Here is a 20,332-nt window from a genome sequence, read left to right as displayed (position 1 = left end):
TCTCTATTGATTTATGTTTTCATTTTGCATAATGCGCCAGAGTTTAATGAAGATTCATAGCCAGGGGAAGGGGTCAGAGAGATAAAGATGTTTTCTGTGTTTGTTCTGTACTCTGGTCACTTCAAATCTAAAATGAACAAACTTACCAGGAAAAGAAAACACATCCTAGCACATTACATTTAATATTCATGTAATCATTACCTGCTATGTCAGTGTTTAAATCTAACTCCTCCCCTCTTCTGTCCTGAAGAAAAGGCAGAAAATGCAGACTGCAAAGCATTGCAGGGAAGTAAGGAAATTGGCCTGACGACTGAGGGCACAAATCTTGTGCCAGAACAAACCATCCACAAGATTTCTACAGTTGTTCTCTCTCTCTCTATATATATATGAAAAACAACACTATCAGACTGTTGGCTTCAGACTGAGCCTTATGTCAGGCCCAGTATGACACAAGCACATTTTCCCAAACTACTTAAAGGTTATGTAATAGAGATCTGCAGAGCATTAGCAGTCACATGACTTGTCCCACTAAGATTTCAAACTGCCACCTACAAAATTTAATTAGCAAGCAGTAAACAGGAGAGAAAAGAAAAAAATATACTCTTGGAATTAAAACATTACAAATATTGTTAAATTACATACAGAATTGAGGTCAGCGGAGAAGGGGAAGGATTTAACAAATAGTTATAATTGTGACTATCAAAGAAAAGGGAAAACGCAGAAAATATGCACACATTGCTTATTACAGTGACAATCAGAAGCTTCATCCAGCTGAATTCTGAGCACTATCAACTATCAATCTTCAGTGAGAGTTCAACTCATCAGCACACTGTCAGACATACTGTGCTCTGCTACCCTTCCCGGTGTAAACTACAACAGATTTCCATAAAAGTCCCTGCTGATAAATACTACAGTGTATTTTTAAGCAAGCCCCACGTTATACTTACTGGAGATGTGTTTTGCATTTCTGTAAAAAGGCATCATGATATTCTGTGCAGAAGTAATAAGATTTTTCAACTGTATGAAAAGGAGGTACAGAAATATTCAGTAGGGGCTCAAATGATGAAGTTATGGAATAATTTCCTGATTCTGGAGAACTTCAGTGTCAATTCAGGATTTTTCTAAGCCAGCACTAAACAAGGTAACTTGGTTCAAAAAGGGCTTCCTTTCCTTCCCAAATTGGAAAGAGTGGATATTGTTGTCATTTTTTTTCCCCACACACATCAGGTGTAAAAATGTAACTGAACCTGTCTATAAAAATTGTTTATGCTTCTCTACAAAAAACTAAAATTCTGGCCTCAGTGGAAGCAGAGTGTGCAAGTGAAGGCTGCCCACCTGTGCACTGAGCCCAGCTCAGGCTTTTATGAAGGCACAACGATGAAAAGCTTAAATAAAGAATGCTTTTCAAAGAAAAAGAAAGAAAGAAAGCTATTTTCCTAATTGCAAAAACAGAGAAGAGAGATTTTACTGTGCTATCATACTTACTATGGTTTCCTCTTTGTTCTTTACCATAACATTTACACTGCTGCTGCTGCTAACCAGCCAACATCAAACATTCAGCACAGTAGTGCTTATGGCCTTAGAATCAAGAAATGTTATACTGTTTCTAAAACAGTAAAGATAAAATCTAATGACAATTTAAAAATCTAAAATGAAATCTGACTTGCAGTCCTCTTTTTCACTGCAAATTTTCTACCAAACCACTGCCTTCATCAAGGAAATTAGGCTCTTTATTTCATACCCATGAGCACAACAGAAACTTTAGCAAATCAAATAAAATGATTTTGAGCTTTTTGGAATAACAATTCAGATTCTTCTGGTCCCTTGAAATGCACACACACATATATATATATATATGTACATGTATATATATATGCATATATTTAACAGACCATCAATGTACAGTATGGGCTGTCAAGTGATTTATAAGTGATTTATAAATCTTATAGTATTTGTAAGTTTTAAGAAGTCTTCAATTTGAAGGTCTCATATTTGAAGCCAACAAAATAAGTAGAATGTAGTGGAAAGTGTTCATTATTATTCCCATTTACAGAAACAGAACAGAGCCCAAGAGATACCAAGTATTTTGCTCAGGGCTATTCACAGAATCCGTGGCAGAACTGGAAATCACGCTCTGATTTCCTTAGCAAGTCCCACGTTACAAGCAAAAGCCAATGTGCTGAGATGCAAGCCTACATGCCACTCTAATTTCCTTATCAAAATGCCAACCACAGGTGGTTTTACTATCATACTTTCTAAAAGGAAAACATTTCCAACATGCAACTAAGCAGAAGATGGTTACATTTAACGAAAAGCCCACACTGACCGTATTCAAACTTCATTGTTCACCACCTGCTCCATAACATAACTGTTCTGCCGGAGTAATGTTGTCACTGTCATTTCCCAAGAACCCGCTGTGCAAATCAGCCTGGTGAACACAAACTGTTTTCATGACATGTAGCTTCTTCAAGACAACATTTTGCAGCACTGTGTCTACGTTCTATTTTTAATGATGATTCTGGCACATAGTTTTCAACTCCAGCAGTAACTAGTATATGCTACTGTCAGCAGTTCTTCATGGCAGTTCTCACCTGTGGTGGACTGCTTACAAAAATCATCAGTGGTACTTGGCATTTTTTCAGAAAATATTAAATAGGATTCAGTTACCTACATCTATGTATGCAAAGATTGGCAAAATGATAGAAAGGAAGCACTACCTATCTGCCACTTTATCAGAGCATTCACAGGACATGACAAGCTAATGCTGTCAAAGGGAAAACAAACAAAGGATTTACATAAAATTCTACTTTAGTCAGTCGCTTTTGCTGAATACTAAAACATAAATTTGTCCAAGGAAAAAGTCTTACCTAACAGATATTTTGGTTGCTCTGATATATTTCATAGCACTGAGGAGGGCCAATAACAATTTCAATTAAATGAAGAACAGCCTTGACTCTCAAATCACGCTTCATTCAATGTAAATAAATGGAACGGACAGGACGGAGCAATGTGTGACACACCAGTTCTCTATTTCAGAATAAAGCCAGTGAGACTTTGGATATTTAATTTTGATTAACAGAAAGGAAAAGTCCTTAATACCAGAGGACACAAATTACCCAGCAATTGTAAGCATCGTATTCCTAGTCCTAGCAATCCAGAAAGGCCTGTACTTTTGTAACAAGCTATCAGCAGAATGAACACCTCTGTGGTTAAACATTCAATTCATACACGGTGCCATACACCTATCTAAATTACGAGTGTTCACATCTTACACATATGAAAAATAGAATGAATGGACATACAAAGAGATACATATCCTGCATACACTGAGAAGTACTTACAGAGCTTGTATCAGTACAAGACTGGCCACATATAGAGAGAGATGCTTAGATTTTGGAGCTTGTAATCAACAGTTATGTGTATCAGATAGTTGGTTGATTTTAAAGCCATAATTTGCTTACAGTTTCAGAAAATTCAACACCTTTCTCAAAAAGGTGCTCCAAGTACACTCCCATCCCTTTGTATGTTATAGCACTGCATCTCCATTCACTGCCTCAACTACAGTCATGCTGTACATTATCAAGCTGGAAACCATTCAGGTATATAGCAATGAAAAATCAAGGTTGCTGTCTTGTCTGCAGGCAGCATGACCACTTCCCTGGTTTAATTTGGAGTAGGGCCTTTTCCTTTTAAAAAGAAAGTAGTGTGTACAAAACCACTGGATCTTTAAGAAAAACAACTAAGAGTCATCTAAACAAGACCCAACATCCTCCTTTATGGTACTGAAAGTAATGCAAGTATATTTCATAATTCATATTTCATTCATGCTAATGAATCCTGGCTGTTATCTGTGAGATTTGATCTGAATCACTATTCCTCATTTGCCAGCTGGGTCAAGCTGAAAGCCTTTGTCTATTAAAAATGTAACACCTCTGGATCAAAAAGGTAAAATATAAAGTGACTGGAGTAACTTTCATATCAGTTCATGTATGCTGTTATTTTTTATTGTATTTAATTTCTGGAAACTTCAACTCTATCACTGACCTCTGTTTTAATATTTCATACTGTTTTCCTAAGGCAGCTTTTCAACCTTGCTAAGTAATAGTCCTTATTCAAATTTTGTTGATTGCAGTCCTGGTATAATCTTCATGTTTCTGCACTCTCAGTGAATTTCTTAATATTGAGGGCTTTAATTTTATATCTCTCTTCTAAAAATTTCCAGTCATGTAAGGACTTGACTCTCTATTTACTAGATGCAGTGACAAGACTCATTAATTAGATGTTCCACTGAGCTATTTTATATATAAAATTAGTATCGCAACTGGAAAAAAATTCCAGTCAGTGTTTTACCACTAAAATAACAGGCATCAGTAGCTACAAAAGAAAAACCAATGCCTCAACATGTGCTTACATTTCCCTCGGTCAAAACAGTATTAAGACCATATGCAATTGTAATGTCAATCATTATATTCCTGTTGGAAAGGCATACCTTGTCTGCCCAAGCCGATTGGCGTCAGCCAGTTTGTGAGGTTAAAAAATACCGACATAAAACTGCAGTCTTCCCTCCAATACTGAGAACAGCATACCTGCAGATGCTAATAATAACTAGTATTTGAACTAGCATTTGTTTGCATATCCTATAATGAAATGCTGCTGTACTTCTCTACGTGATCATGTGCATAACATAATTCTCACAAATACTGCCATACACAGGGTGTTCATATGTGCAGCTGCAGAAGATCTCTCCCTCCAACAAAAAGAGTGAGATATTTACTTGCAGTGGGTCTAATTTAGCATTAAACACCACACACACATCACAAGTAATTTAATTAACAGCATTGCTTTGGAAGAGATTCATGACTTTGCCACGACATGACAATACACATCTGCAAAGCCAAAGGAGACCCTGATATGCACCATGCTTGGAGGCTCAGGTTGCGGGGGAGGGGGAAGCTGCTAGCCAGTATGATTACTAACTTTGCCCACAGACACCAATACAGGAAAGAAACATGGCACCACTAAACCTGCGAATACAGTATTTATTTCATAGGAAACCATAGAAAATGACAGGAAAACGACAACAGATTAAACATCAGTAGGAGGGAGGATGGAATAATCTAGCAAGAATTTAATCCCTTTACCTAGTATTACTGCATGACACTAACACATTTTATTATTCTAAGCAGCGCCTACAAGAAAACATTCAGCGAAAGGCATCATCAAATTGCAGCAGAATAATAAAGTTTGTCTGCCTCTGATAAGAGTTTCAGATGCATTACTGCTAACTAAAAAAGAATTCTCCCCCGACACGCACAGACACGTACAAATCTTCAGCTCTCCCACCCTCAGTCAGCCTGTAAAGCATTTAGCAGAAATAGCTATTTTTAGAAGAGGTGAAATCTCAGCATACCTTCAAATCAAGTGCTTCCGACGTTCAGCATTCATTGCCGAGAAAGCTCTGCAGTCTGCTGTGTCAAATTACAACCTTGGAGAGAGAGGCAGCAGCAGCGGCGGCGGCGGCAGCAGCAGCATTGGTGTGTTTGCACAGCTTGTATTCAGGCTAGAAATGATTCATTAGTTGTCTGCAGGGAGGCAGGGTGAAAAAGAGAGAGCAAGCATCATCAGCCATGCAGCAGCTGCCAGAGCCTATGAAACAGCAGTGCTCACACACACATACGCACACAAAGATGGCTTTCCCTATTTGCCAGTTTCTCTTTCACACAGTATTAACCCTGACACAGCAGCAGGGAGCAGAGACGGGAGCTGACAAGCAGCAAGTGGGATCAGGGAAGGGTGTGTTTCTGTGAGGGAGGACTCGGGGAGAGGCGGGTGCTGGGAGATTTTATTTTACCTCCAAGTAATGCTGTCACAGGATCTTCTCAGTAGGTCATCTGTGGCCTACTGGCACGAACCAATGAACTGTAAATGTGAGCTGCAATTTTTTTTCACAGCCAAGCCTGCCCAATGGAAGGCTTAGAAATTCAAATGCAGAAGGGTATTAAGACAGATTACCTGGAGCATCCTAACCATTCTGTCTTTCCTCTTCTAAGGAAAACCGTATCCAATATATTCACGCAAAAACTTGTGAGTGTGCCACCAGCCTCTCCCCAGCAACAAGAGGGAGGTACTCTAAGGGGATACTTTAAATAAATGTGTTTTAAAACATCTGACTTCAATCTGTTTTTTTTTATTATTATTATTCTAACTCAGAATTTGACCCACTGTGAGAATGAGTTCATTATAACATAATTAATTCTTAGGGCTCAGAAAGATTAAATTTTCAAAAAAACATGAAGTTTTGTGGAGTGTGTTTTCCTTTTTGCATTTAAAAGAGGAAAGAAATATTGTGCTCTCAAGGCACTACTCTATTAAATTCTGTTAAAGTGTATTGCAGGATATCAGACTGTGATCTTCAGAGTAACAAGCTTCCTCTAAAAAATGTCCCCCATTATAGGAACAAAACAGATAAAAATCAGTCAATGTGTGCTTGACATTCAGGAAGACCCCAGATGTCTTCTTTGTAACATTCTAGAAAGACTGCAGTTTTCTGAATGGGAAGTCCATCTTCTAAAAGTAAGGTACCCGAGACCACTCCTCTTTTGTGCCAATCTCAGCCCCAAATGACCTTCCCAGAGATTACTCATGTACCCAGAAAAAAACGAAACTCTGGTATTTTCAGAAAGAAAAGCTGTTCCTACTCAGGATCATATGTTCCTTCCCAGATTAGATTATGGCTTTGATCATCAGGCAAGTGCAGCCTTACTTTTATACTGATTTGTGGCATAAATTGTTTTTTGGGTGGGTTTTTTTTTTGCTTGTTTGTTTATTTTTCCAATTGTTATTTTGGCAAGTTAGGTTTTTTTTTCTCAGTTGAGCTATGTGCAAGCTTTAAATCCAAACATTCCTTCCAAGTACGACTATATCAGCACTTATCACATACTTCACACATCACTTCAGCAACAAATACAGATCTGCAACATATGACACAAAGTAATAGCAGAAGATTCCAGGTGACACATTTTAGAAATCTGTCTCGCCTAAGCTAGAGACTAAATGAACATTTCTATCGCTTTACATGCATTTGTAACAGGCAAAAGAAAAAATTCCTATGCCTGGTACCTGAAAATAAGTCAGATCTCTGTAAAATCACATAATACAGGACACTGAACAAAACCAACTCTTCTTATTCCTTCTCATAGATAGGCGTAAAGCACGTATACTCTGGACACGGTGTGTGTGGAGCTACATTATTATATATATTATATATATATAATAATATTATAATATATTATAATGTATATATATTATAAATATATACATTACCATAAACTTTCTGGAAATCTCATGTTCAAAAATATGGAAAATACAAGTAAATTAAATAACTCAAAAACAACATAGCACCTAGTCTTTTAAACTACCATTATCAGCAGAGATTTACGGGTACGAGGATTTTAAAATACATGCTTTACCACAGGCAACTGTTTAGAAATCTAAGTCTTCAAACTTGAAATATTTAACCTATTGAGGTGTGGCAGATGAGGACTCACATTTTAGCAAAACTAGAAGAGGTTAAGTCATTGTTAACATAAACAGTTTAATATGTATTCAGTAATTTATATTGCCAAACATCAGCATCAAGTCTGATGTGGCTTGACATTCATTTTTGCTTGTTCAGGGCTGGATGCAGCTATGCTGATGAGGGTCTGCTGGTAAATAGGAATGCACATTAATGGCACTGCTGAGAGGAGACAGAATTACAGTCCTGTATGTCATGCCAAGAAATCTTCCCAGAATAACAATCCTGATAAAAATGATTGTGCCTGCTGATATACAAAAAGATGTCAGACATCTTTCTGTATGCAATAAGGGTCTAGGAAGTGCCATTTTAATACCAAGAGTGCATACATTTTCATAGACCAAATGCAAGATGTTATTTCTGGTCCCCACAAATTACATACAACAATTACTTAAAATACATCTCAGGAGGCCTACCTTTCTCCCACTACTTTTAGAATAGCAGTGCTTTGTTTCAATAAAACCAGACAAAATTATGATAAATCTCCCCCTTCCTACTTCAGTGTAAAATGGGAGTTAGAATTGAAAAAATTGTTAGCAGAACTCACCTTGCTAGCTGCCAAAACACACATGGGGCTTCCTGTGGAGATAAGCGATAGTTGTCTCTGAAGCCACAACAGCTCTTTCTGAGATTGTTTCAGTAGCTCTTCTGTGTTGCTCAGCTTCTGCCCCATCAGGCCTTCCTGTATGACAAAAATTTCAATTTCTGTTTTCTCAAATAAGTGGCGATAGAAACAAAATTTCTCTTAGCTGAATTTCTGGGAGAACAATAATATTTGCTTTAGCAATGTATTTATGTTTATGCATTTGATTTTCTTAATAATCTTCTGCCACCAGAATATTGGGATTTCTCTTTCATAGCATCAGCAGCAGAACATCCTCCACTTTGCCCTACTCCTTCATGCTTAGCAGTTAAGCTCCTCTGGCTATTAATCAAGACAGGTAGTAATAGCTCAAGTCGAGGCAGGAAACAACTTGCACAATTCAAAGGTTTTGGAACTGGATGAAGTTCTCTTATATGATGTGCTGCTGTAAAAGAAGGCTGTAAGATGCTGCTGGTAGGTAACAGTATATAAATGAGTACAAGATAATGTTGAGAAGAGTTCATTGCTAATACAGTATTTAAGAGTTTGGTAACTACATAGTCTCAGAACACCCTTGCTTCTATGAAGGCTAACAATGCTCTTGGCTACATTAGGCAAAGTATGGTCAGTGTGTCAAGGGAAGTCATCCTCCCCCTCCACCCAGCACTGGTGAGACTGCACATGGAGTACTGTGTCTAGTTCTGTGCCCCCCAGTACAAGACAGGCATGGATATACTGGGAAGAGTCAAATGTTGAGCCATCAAACTGATAGAGAGACTGGAGCACATCTCCTAAGAGGAGAGGCCAAGAGAGCTGGGATTGTTCAGCCTGGAGAAGTAGAGGCTCAGGGGATTTCATCAATATATACCTGAGGGGAGCATGCAATGATGACAGAGCCAGGCTCTTGTCAGTGGTGCCAGAGCCAGAAGAGGCAATAGACACAAACTGGAACACACTCATTCTGTCTAAATATCAGGACACAGTTCTTCAATCTGTGGGTAATGGAGCGCTGGCACAGGTTGCCCAGAAGGTTGTGGGATCTCCCTCCTTGGAAATCTTCAAAAGCTACCTTCATATGGGCTATCTGCTCTAAGGAGTTCTGCCTGAGCAGGGCAATGGGACCAGAGTCTCTTTCAACCATAACCATTCTGTGACCTGATTTAACTGTTTACTGGCATACGTATTAAGAACAGAACTGGATTTTAACCTACCCTTAAGCATCCTAGCCGATTTTTGAGTTCTTCACACTCCATCTGCAGCCTTTGGATCTCCAGATCTTTTGTACTTTTTGATTGTTTGTTGATATTTTGCAGATGATGGACCTTACCATTGACTAAGTGCATTTTCTGCTTTAAAGGAAATGTTCTGGTAATAGTTTTTGTGATGACAGCAGAGTTATTGGATGGCAACATCAATGAAGTTGAAAGGCTGACATCCTAGTAAAGAGAAAATATATTTTTTGTGTCATTTTTGCTAAAACTGTGTCTGGGGGAGGAAAGTAATTCAAATTTTTCACAAATCATATCATAAGTGCATTATCTGAAAATTCTCTTTCTAGGATCTTTTACTGATACAGTCAATGAGCAAGAAACAATCTCAATCAATCAACAGGAAAGAGGAGTAACTCAGAGAAGTGAAAAGCAGAAAAAATCTTTCATGCATTTTTTTCATTCAGGGAATGCTAGCAAGCCACAACCACTTTGATTATACAGATATCAATGTATTTACCACTTTAATAGCAACACAGGACTGCTGTTTAGCAACTATTTCTGGTTGCTTACTTAGTGTTTTAGCACATAACAAATTAAGTTACGCTTGCAGATGCCTTGGACACGTGCCTCACTTAGAAGCTGTGCTCCAAATATGCTTGAGATGCTGTATTCCAAAGGCACATTCAACCATGCTGCAAACCCTTCAGTGGGAACCACCTGTTAGGCAACATGCAGGAAATGAAACTGTCTCGGTACGTCCATCAGCTACTCAGATGCCCTTTTTTTTTTTTTTTTTTTGTTTAACATATAACTACCCTTCTCAAAACCTGTTATCAGGGTAAACCTTTGCAAAAATGTAGTGACCTGCAACTAGTTCTATGCATTGTCAGTTGGCATACAACAGCAGCCACATTTAAAGCTCCTTCATTTTACAGTTAAGCTCAGTCTAAGCCAGAAGTCAAAAAAATGCTAACGTCTTATGACATGCTTGTAAGCATATCCATTCCACTCTCATCTGACATTTACAACCACTGCACCATTTGATGAAATTGCTGATTTCTCAACGCAGCTTACATTTAGGTCGAGCTTGGTGTAGCTTTAATGTAGAAATAATAATTTATTCCAATTTGCATCATACACTGCTACGAATGTTAACGTGGATAAAAACTGACCTTACCATCTAAAGCTGTGTAGGGCTTCAGTTACAGCAGTGTTAAACAACCCTCCCATTATCACCTCACTTACATTTTGCTCTTGTCGTTCACACCTAATTCCAGAGAAAACAACTAAATTCTCAGTTCTCTATTCTGTGATATGAAAACCCCATAGTCTATGCAGTGCTTTCTTATTTTCCCTACATTTTGCCACTTCTTCTCTTGCTGAGATCTGTCAGAGCTGCATTACCAAAGAACAGCTCTCTCTGCTGCTGCGTTATTCATCTCTCCAAGCCTTTTTTTATTTTTCTGTATTGGAAGTGTGGAAGAGAAAAAAAAAAGAAAAAAAAAAAAAAAGGGTGGGAAGTGCTTATTTTGGGATACTTTGTCCACATGGGCATTCTGAACACAGCTTTGCCAAACACACATCGTTACATGAGCCCTCCTGAGCTGCACCCACAGTCAACCACTTTTTTTTTTAAATACTACTTATATTTATAACATCCTGAACATAAACCCACGAACTCTGGATCAACTCAGCAGCTCGAGGGTTGACCCAAACCTGCACAAACCCCTCCCGTGAGCTCTCGTACATCAGGAAACGCACGGTTAACATTCCCACAAGCAGCGCGATGCCATATTTAAATTCAAAAAGAAAAAAAATAATAAAATTCTCCGACGTTAACCAGCCTAAACTGATGTATACGGTAACTGGTTATAGAGACTTATACACAGATCCTCTTTTTGCAGTGCCAGGGTGACCGTGGCTGCTGCCAGACCGCACCGCCGTGCCTGCATCCCTCAACAGCACCGGGCTGGGACAAAAGCTGGAGCACCGCCGAGCAATTATTGCCACTGGGAAAGCAGAGCAAGTTAGGGAACAAGAAATCTAAGCATTTGCACTTAAAATAGGTCTGGATGGTGAAAAACACAGACCTAAATTAAAAGACCACCTACTCGTCCCTCCGCTTCACCCCTCCTTCCCAACTCCTCTACTTCCCCCTTCAGGAAGAACGTGCTACAGCGCGGTGCTGCACGGCCGCTTCCCGCCCTTTTCGCTCATCACGGCGCTGCACGGCCGCTTCCCTCCCTTTCCCGTGCACGTGGCGGCCCCGCAGCCGTTGCTCTCGCGCCGCCGCTTCACGTGTCAGAGGCGCCCAGCCCCGCTGCACGCGGCGCTCTGAAACGGTTTATTTTGTGGTGAGCGCAAAGAGGGAGAAAAAGCGAATTAAACTGTGATGTGTTATACCTGTTAAATTTGCAAGAGTATTTAACAGGCAAGTTGCATCTGTTAAGCATAAAGCCATCAAGTAAATGGCACAGTAAAAAGTCCAAGAGATGCCAAACACTTAAGTGTTCATTGTATTTTTTTTTTTTTTAAAAGAAATTTTAACGTGTTTGTATTTGCCGAAGGGAGAAGCACTGAGAGCTCTGGAGAGCTGATCCATTAGCACATGGAAAACATGAGGCAGAATAAACATTGGATGAATCTCCCTACCACTGATACCCCCAGCATGGCTGGGAAAGCCTTCCTGCGGGGGTAAATGGGGCACTGCCTCAGCTGGAAGGGCATCTCGACAATATCTTCTGTTTCCTTTATGTAAAACTGCAGACAGCACAGCATGTAGACCATAAAACAAAATACTCATAGAAGGGAAGCAAAACTGGTTTGCTCTGATTCAGGCCGACACCATGAGAGCTGCTTCAGCAATTGACAGTGAAGCCACTGAAGACTTGACACACATAACAGCTCCTTACCTTGCTCTTCTTAGGAGTTACTGAGCTTTCTTTCCGTCTGCTTCTGTCCTCAGGTCTGAAGTGTGGGAGCTTTTCAGGTGTCTGTTTTGCTTTCTTGTTGCCCTTTCTGGACTGTGGAATGCAATGCGTCAATTTCTTATTAAAACACATTGCAGCACATCTAAAATATTTCAGTGAGTCGGCTGGTATTACATAAATTTGCTCTTGCATAGTAAAGCACCAGATTCAAAGTACAGCCTTGAAGCTGAAGAAGGCTGATGGAACAAATTAGATGTGCCCTTCACACGTTGTCTGTGGATGCATACATTTGTGGCAGAACCCAGACACCAGTTCTGGGGCTGTGCAGTGCTCAGCATGGTGTCAGTAGTGCTGATGCTATGAAGTGGGAGACTAGGTACCATTGCAAACCAGATTATAAGAAATATTATTAGAAGCATTTTGCTCCTTGCGTGGTATTTTGTCTGTTTGTCAGTTCTAGGAAGAACCTCATGTTAGGTTTCTGTAGAAGGTGGGTGAAAGAGCAGGGTTATAAGTAGCGTGCATTTAAATGGTAAGTTGTATTGCTTCATCAGATTACTCTAGCAGAGAAATACATTTTCTGCTGCACCCCTGGAATTAAATGGGATAAAGAAGCACAAAGAGTGTGGGACTTTTGTTCTTTCTGCTGTTACCCAATACAGAATGACAGGGTACAGTGTAAATATGCACTATTATTCATTGTTATTTGAAGTGTACTAGAGAGCTTAATGTGGATTGCTTTTGTAAATTACAAGATATTGCTGAAATCACATGAACTTTACAGTGTGCTACATTCAATATGAGCAAGTCTTGCATCATAGAACTGGGAAACCTAAACGACCAACATCAAGCAGCTAGGGAAATGGCCTCACACCATATTGCAGTTCAGGATTCCTTCTTTCAGGAAGATTGATTCCTCTTTCCTCTGCTCATGGATGTTTAAAGGAAATTTCATAATGGAGGTTCCTGTTATCACACACACTGCGTGCTGTCTTACGAGCACCAGTGAAGCAGGTGGCATTTTACTTTGCGCAACATAGTAATCTAAGATAACTTAGACCACTCCCAAAGAATAAACGAAAGTCATCTGTTTTTCCTAACACCACTACTCATATTGTCATCCTTTCTCTGCTAATCCTGAGTCAGGTTATCTCTATTTCATCAGCATGAGTTGGCATTTTGTACCATTTGGGGAGTGGGTTTCATGTTTGGGAAATGTTGGGCCTTACAGTAGCACACAAGAGGCTCTCTGCAGAAGAGGAAGTTTTGAGTCAATTCTTTCTCTAGCCAGCTCTTGAAATGCTTCAACTTCTGCCAGAAAACAGTAGGAGGAAAAAGCAGTAAAACAAATCAAATATAAAGGAAAAGTGAATTGTTTCTAATAAAGCAGTTAGCTGCTTGAGATTGAAAAGAAACCTTCTAGTAGCTGTTCTGCAGTCACTCATTGTGAAGCAAAGATGGTCAGTAGAACCACTCAGACTACAAACACAAACCATCTGTCACAGTTTTAGCTTTGATGATTTCTGCTAGTTATTGCCCAGGACAATTGGGAGGAATCCAGAAGTCCTTTTTGAGCAATTAATGCACCATTCCCTCTCTCTTACTCTCTTCCGTTTACCTGACATTTTGCCAGTGGAAAACATCATTTCAAAAGACACAGAAACAGAAAAGGTAGCAAACATATAGAATAATTGGAAACATATTTGAGAGATGAGAGCACAGAATTGTATACAGAGGAAGTTACTGCATATAAAAACATTTTGATGAGGATTAAACAATTTTTTTAGAAAACTTTTCCAGAAAGTTACTGCTGGACACTGAATTAGACCATTTACATCATCCATGTAGGCACTGCAGACAAGTACGAATACCTTTTCTCTACTAGACTGCTGTATAATAAAGCCAAATTCAAAGAGAAATAAAGCTGAACGAGATCTTGGCTGGGACCAGAGCTGGCAAGGCTGCGATGGTGAGAGGAAGGGAGGTAATGCTGGTGCTAATGGGAGCAATCTGCACAGCAGCAGGGTTGGCAGTGGTACTTGTACTACCGCCACCAGGAAAAACAAAATGAAGTTTTCCTCAAAGGGATCTGCTACTTCCTGGCCTTGCTCACAACTTCTTTTCCCCTTTTCTCTTCCTATAGCTTATTTCACCTCCCAAGAGTAGGGGAAGAAAAATGAAAACAATTTTCCTATCCAAGCTCCCATTTCCAAACCACTAGGTTCCCTGAAACCTTGCTTCCTCACAAAGCTGTTGGCTTTCTCTCAAACTGCAATAAATCATTAATTTAAATAAGAACATCACATACATTTTTATTTACTTAAATAACCACTATTTACACAACTCAGTTGTTTTCCTTTTATGTGTTACTATATTGAGTAGCAGTGTTATATACATCAACGTGCAAGCACAGAACTTAAAAGTTTATTACAGGTGGCAATGGACCAGTTCTTCTTTAATCACAAAAAATATATGTTCTAATGCAATCAAAATATTTTCAGATTTACTTTCCCAATACTAGATGATAGGGAAGTCAACGAGAACGCTTATTTTTTATGTCTGTGTAGCATATAAAAAATGCTTAATGCTTTTCTTGTTTTTTCCATCCTGGCCTACAAGACTGTTAGTCATTGTTCATAGCACATGCTCACTTATAGTTTAGCAATGAACCACCTTAGATGAGAAGAATGTAGAGAGCCAACCTGTCAGCTAAACCCAACTCTGCTGTGTATAGATTGTAAATCCAGATGGATTACAGGGCAGCAATGGAGCTTTGCCTTTATTTTCTTCAAACTCACTTGAAGTTCACAATGTCTGCTGTTTCTTAGCATTAAAAAACAAACAAAAACCCCACACATATCAGCTGTAATTAAAAGTACATTTCAATACTCATTGAATTTTATCTTGCTGTGATTTTTACCTTTTTTTTTTAATTTGTTCCATCTTTTTATTTTCCTCATACTGCAAGGAAAATCACCCGAATGCTCTAGCGGAAAACTGTATAAATGAGCAACAAAAGCCTCATGAACAACTCCAGAATCAAGTGAACACAAACATGCCCAGCTGTCATGTTCTGCACAGACCCAGAGCATCAGAGCCATTCTCCCAACTTGTCCTGGCAGTGGGGTGACCTGACCATGTAGGATCAAGTTCTCAGGCACGGGGCAAGATTACTGTAACCTAAAATTAGCCTCCGAAATTCATACGTAGGCTGTCAACTATCCAACCATTTCAGAAATGCAAATCATACATTATGCTATTAAATAACTTCAAAGTCCTTTCTGGGAACTTGCTACAGTCATTATAACAGTTCTGAACCAAGTTTCAGTGATTTTTTTTTTTTTTTAAATAGTCTTGTGAACAGTATCTGTAGGTTAAAATAAAGCTTTATATTTAGGTGTAAACTTAAATGTACTCTTCTACACATGCAAATTAATTTATTTTAAAATGGATGTGCCACTTCGTAGGCAGCTTAGGAAGAAGAGACTTTTTAATGTGGGGAATGTGAAAAGGACCTACAGTTATTCTAACAAAAATGCTTAAGAATCTATTGATGAGGGACAATAACAAGGTCACAAGGATATACAAATTGGGTAACAGTTGAATATAGATCCACAAGGCACTGTGTGGAAACCATTCCGCAATGACCATCGGCAGACACCCAGGAGTCAGAGGGAAGTACATACTAAACTAGAATTCTTAATATTAATTGTTTGTTGTGAAGATTAAAAGCACGTCCTCAACAGAGACGAAAGAAAGAGGGACAGATTGAGAGGGTAGTGACAGCCTCCTGGACCTGTAAGCTTCGGCTTTAAACATGATTTATGTCTTATTTCAGACTTACCAGGGACATCAAGAACGCACCTTCTGTCAGAAGTTTCACAGGCTCTAGAGCAAGTCTTCCTTCATAGAATGAGCATGCGATTTCAGGCACAGTATATCCAAAATAGCCACCTTTGTAGCCAAATGAGGTTTGCAAGTGTTATAATGTTGTGGCTCACAAACACGATGCTTTCGGATCTCCCCTTTCTAAACTATGTGCCAAGCAGTAGGTTCTTGTTTTAATTAATTAGTTTGCATACTGATCCTATAGCAGAAAGCTTTTTGTTAATGAGGCTTTATATTGCTCTTATATAACTCTTTATGTCTAGATTTAAAAAAATGCTTATTTTAGACATTTACTTATCACACCACAAAAAAGCAAATAATATAACAATAACAAACAAAACAAAACGAGAAACACCAGGCAAGCCTTCAAACAAGTTCTGACATATCCTAGATTGGAAAAGGTTACTCACTACTTTGTCTTCCTCTTGATCTTTAATCAAGGACATAGCTGCCTTTGGAAATGATTGATTTGCCTTGGGGGAATCCAGTACAGAACAGCCATGATCCAGAATGTGACTGATAGCTTTCTTCTGTAATAGAGGGCGAAAAGTGGCTTGAGAGCATTTCAACTCCCTAGAGAGAAGCTTAAATTGGCATACAGATCTTCTGACTTAATAAAGTCAGACAGCATCATTTCACTAGTTACAACTTCAAGGCAACAGACATATTACTCAAATATTTCTCCTTTCTCGACGCCTTTGTTCTCTTCTTTCCAAAACATTCATGGCCCACCTTGTGTCTTTAATCCAAGGTTTAGGGATGCTGGGTCAGCATTCTGACACTCCTGGAAAGAAGTGTCTTTCCCTTTTTCCTGGTTGGACTTCTCAAAAGATAACCCAAACAACAAAAGATAACCCAAATAACACAGGATAAATAAGTGGAACTCAAAAGATTCCCATTTTTCCCTGAAAAGTTTTATTGCAAATGAGTAATCACAGTGTTTTTGACCCTTTGAAACTAGTACTTTTTGTACTAGCCACTGAAACATATATGCCTCTTATATTTGAGTCATGGCTAACAGTCACAGTATAAATGTAATCACTACTTAAATACATTGTTTTTAAATTTAATTTCACAGTGACCAAGTGAAACAGAAAACTATATTGCTTAACATGCTCTTTGAAATTTTAACTTCTACCTTACTCTACTGTGGTTCTGTTTTTCTTATTTATAATATATTCCAGTTTAATTAAAATATACTTCTGCTTAGGCTGCATATCTGCCTCCAAGTAATCAGAGGTAAGTATAAGATCAGTTGCCCTTTGCAGTATTTCTCCAAGTTGATGGAAAAATTCCAACAGGAGTCGATTTAAGTCTGAATTAACTGCCAGCAGACAAACTCCAAGCTTTTGGAGCCTCTCCGAGATTAACATTCGTCTTATTGATTTCTAAGCATCAATGACTACATCATCAGCCCTACTAATCTGGAGTAGCATCACTGCACATAGCGAGTCCATGCTTCATTGGTGTATCAAATTAAGATAAAGCCTGTGACAAAAGATAGATCTCCTTGGAGACCATAACATTTAGGCATGTGCTTAAGTAGAATTGTCTATTTTAGCAACAAATTCACGGATGCTTATGAATATATTAGTGAAATATTTATTAGCTGCTAAAATACTAATGATGTTCTGAATTTTTTATAGACAAGCGAGCAAGGCTATTTAAAAATAAACAAACACAAACTTACGCTTCAAACAAAATTAACATGATTCCCAAAATGAAACTAAACTCAAACTTTATCTGTAAAGAGATAAACAGTAGCACAAACTTCACTTACTGGATTAACACTTGTTACTGTACAGCAGTGCTACTTTTAAGCCACAACACAGCTTTGTTTCACCCACAATTTTCTTCCACGCTACTGAAAAGTCAGAGAAGCCTGAACTTAAAAAAGCCTCCTACTCCAACTGAAGTCAGCAGGTGTGACAAACAACATCCAGAATGAGGGCCCATACTCACACATAACAAACAGCTGTGACAGTTTTCCAAATAAAAATGTGCAAAGTGAATATAGAGGAAATTGAACAGTAGTACTCTGAATTATTGAAAGGCTAGCTATGCAGAACAAACATAATTAAAGGGTCTCATTATCTTCTAAGTAATCATTGTAAATAATGCTTTGGATAATTACTTCATTAGTTTTCAAAACACTGGCTTTTATTCTCCTCTGAGATTCCATGCACTGACTCTAATGTGAACAAACTGCCAAAAGGGAAAATCAGAAGTATGTGAGCTGGAAATGCAATGTTTAAATCTGCATGAACTTAGAACCAGAATGTTTTGATTTTTTTTCCCCCACAACTTTTCAGAAGGTTAAAAGCTGTTTGATTTTTTAATCTATGTATTTTTCCTCCTCAGCTTGCTTTCTGATGCAGTTAGATCAGCTTCCTATCAGCTATATTTATACTTCTAAGATGGTTGGCAGCCATGTGGATAGAACTAACATTAGTCTCTATAATCAGTAATCATCCTTGTTTACTAGGCATGCATACCATTGCTTTCTTCACTACAGATACCATGATGTAGATTCACTATTAGAATGGACAATGCCTCTAAAACCAATGGCATCAACAGAAGGAAAGCAGAAGACCAAGAGAAGAAATTGGAAGAAACTTTAAGACCTGCAGTGAGATGGTTCAAAAGCTAAGAAAGTCTGCATTTTGAAGAGTATCTCTTTCAACAGTGCTCTGTGAGTACTGCCAGTGATTAAAATAACACCATGAAGAAATGGCAAATATTTTCCTGATCAGGTCCCAAATAGGTGTGCTGCACTGCAAAGGCTGCTGCTAAGAGTCACAGTATTTTAAAAGGCCTCTGCCAGAAGTCCATTAAAAAAAGTAGCAAGAATAAAACGTCTGTGGAGCAAGTTAGTAGTCATTCAATCCTTTAGACAGAAAAGAACATGGCAGAAAAATCAGCAGTAAGAGAATTAATTTTCAAGATGATTACTTAAATTTTGAGAAGGGAGATCGGTAAAAACCACAGAGTCTACAGAGGGAACGGAGACGAGTTTTGCAGAGGCAAGAGAGCTAATATTAGATAAATATGCGTGACAAGACTGACAATATATGCCCTGATACAATCCTACAGTATATAAAGGTTGCAGTAATAGACATGAAATATATTCTATTATTGCAAAATTCAGATTTTTATTCAATACAGGCTACTAAACAAAAATTTTCACCATTGAAAAGGCTAGAATGAAATGAAAATGCCTCCCAGATGTTAGTTTCCAAAGCCTAATCAGTGCTCATTAAAAAAAGTGAACAGTATAGAGGAAAGGGATCTTACTCAGTATACATTCAATTATGCATACTCAAAATACTTAAATCCAAGGAAACATTCTTCATTGTACTACCTCCTGTGTTACTGCAACGTCAGCATTTATAAGCATTTTCCACATGATGGAGTATCTGGAGATTAACAGTAAGCCTGTAAGAGTCCATTACAACAGAAGGCTGGTAAATGTTGACTTGTTTTCCTTTATTAAACTATCACCACTTAATAAGATACTACTGCACTTCTGTAGCAAATACTAAGACATCAGTGTTGTGAACTTAATAGTCTTATTTAAAGTATATTCTGATGACTGCAGTTTGAAATTAAACATATAATCAGACTTCAATTAGAACAATATAATTCAAGTCTTAACTCCCCCCACTCATTTCCTTATTTGTGAAAGAAATGTGTCTGGTTATGTTTGTTGTAAAATATCACAGCCAGACACTCTTCCCTTCTTCTTAAGTCTTGCTAAGTTAATTAATTTAATGTGCAATTTGCCCTTCAAAATAATCATTTAATTTTCTAGTTAACAAATCCTGCTCCATAAACAGGCCAAGGAACAAATTCTTCTCTAGGTCAATTCTGTCCTCAACAGATTCTAGACTAGTAAAATAGTTTTGTTTTGTGGACTTCTTTTAAGAAAACAAAGTCACCAAAAGGTGTTTCTTCCAGTGATAGAAAACAACAAAAGAATCTATTCTAACCTCACAGACAGCACTGCTTTCAGCAAGAGGTTGTGCTCGATGGGCTCTAGAGAAACTCCAGAGATTTCTAACTTGAGTTATTCTCCAGTTCAGTGATATATGGATATTCATCAGAGGTTCATCTCACATTTCAGGAAAGGCCTGACCAAGAGCAA

General features: G+C 38.3%; 1 protein-coding gene across 4 annotated transcripts in view; it reads right to left on the bottom strand.

Moving 5' to 3' along the window:
• RIMBP2 (RIMS binding protein 2) overlaps nt 1–20,332 on the bottom strand; it is a 122,426-nt gene that overhangs the window by 100,106 nt on the left and 1,988 nt on the right. For all 4 annotated transcript variants that reach the window (XM_010720044.3, XM_010720045.3, XM_010720046.3 and 1 more), the window contains exons 2-5: nt 16,599–16,718; nt 12,283–12,393; nt 9,371–9,595; nt 8,124–8,258 (exon numbers count right to left, since the gene is read on the bottom strand). In XM_010720044.3, the coding sequence (XP_010718346.1) occupies nt 8,124–8,258; nt 9,371–9,595; nt 12,283–12,393; nt 16,599–16,718 (591 nt within the window). The remainder of the gene's footprint in view (nt 1–8,123; nt 8,259–9,370; nt 9,596–12,282; nt 12,394–16,598; nt 16,719–20,332) is intronic.

The sequence above is a fragment of the Meleagris gallopavo genome, chromosome 17 (genome assembly GCF_000146605.3).
Source record: "Meleagris gallopavo isolate NT-WF06-2002-E0010 breed Aviagen turkey brand Nicholas breeding stock chromosome 17, Turkey_5.1, whole genome shotgun sequence".
Classification (NCBI taxonomy): domain Eukaryota; kingdom Metazoa; phylum Chordata; class Aves; order Galliformes; family Phasianidae; genus Meleagris; species Meleagris gallopavo.
Note: the sequence above shows the minus strand (reverse complement) of the source record. Positions and strands in the feature narration are given on the sequence as shown.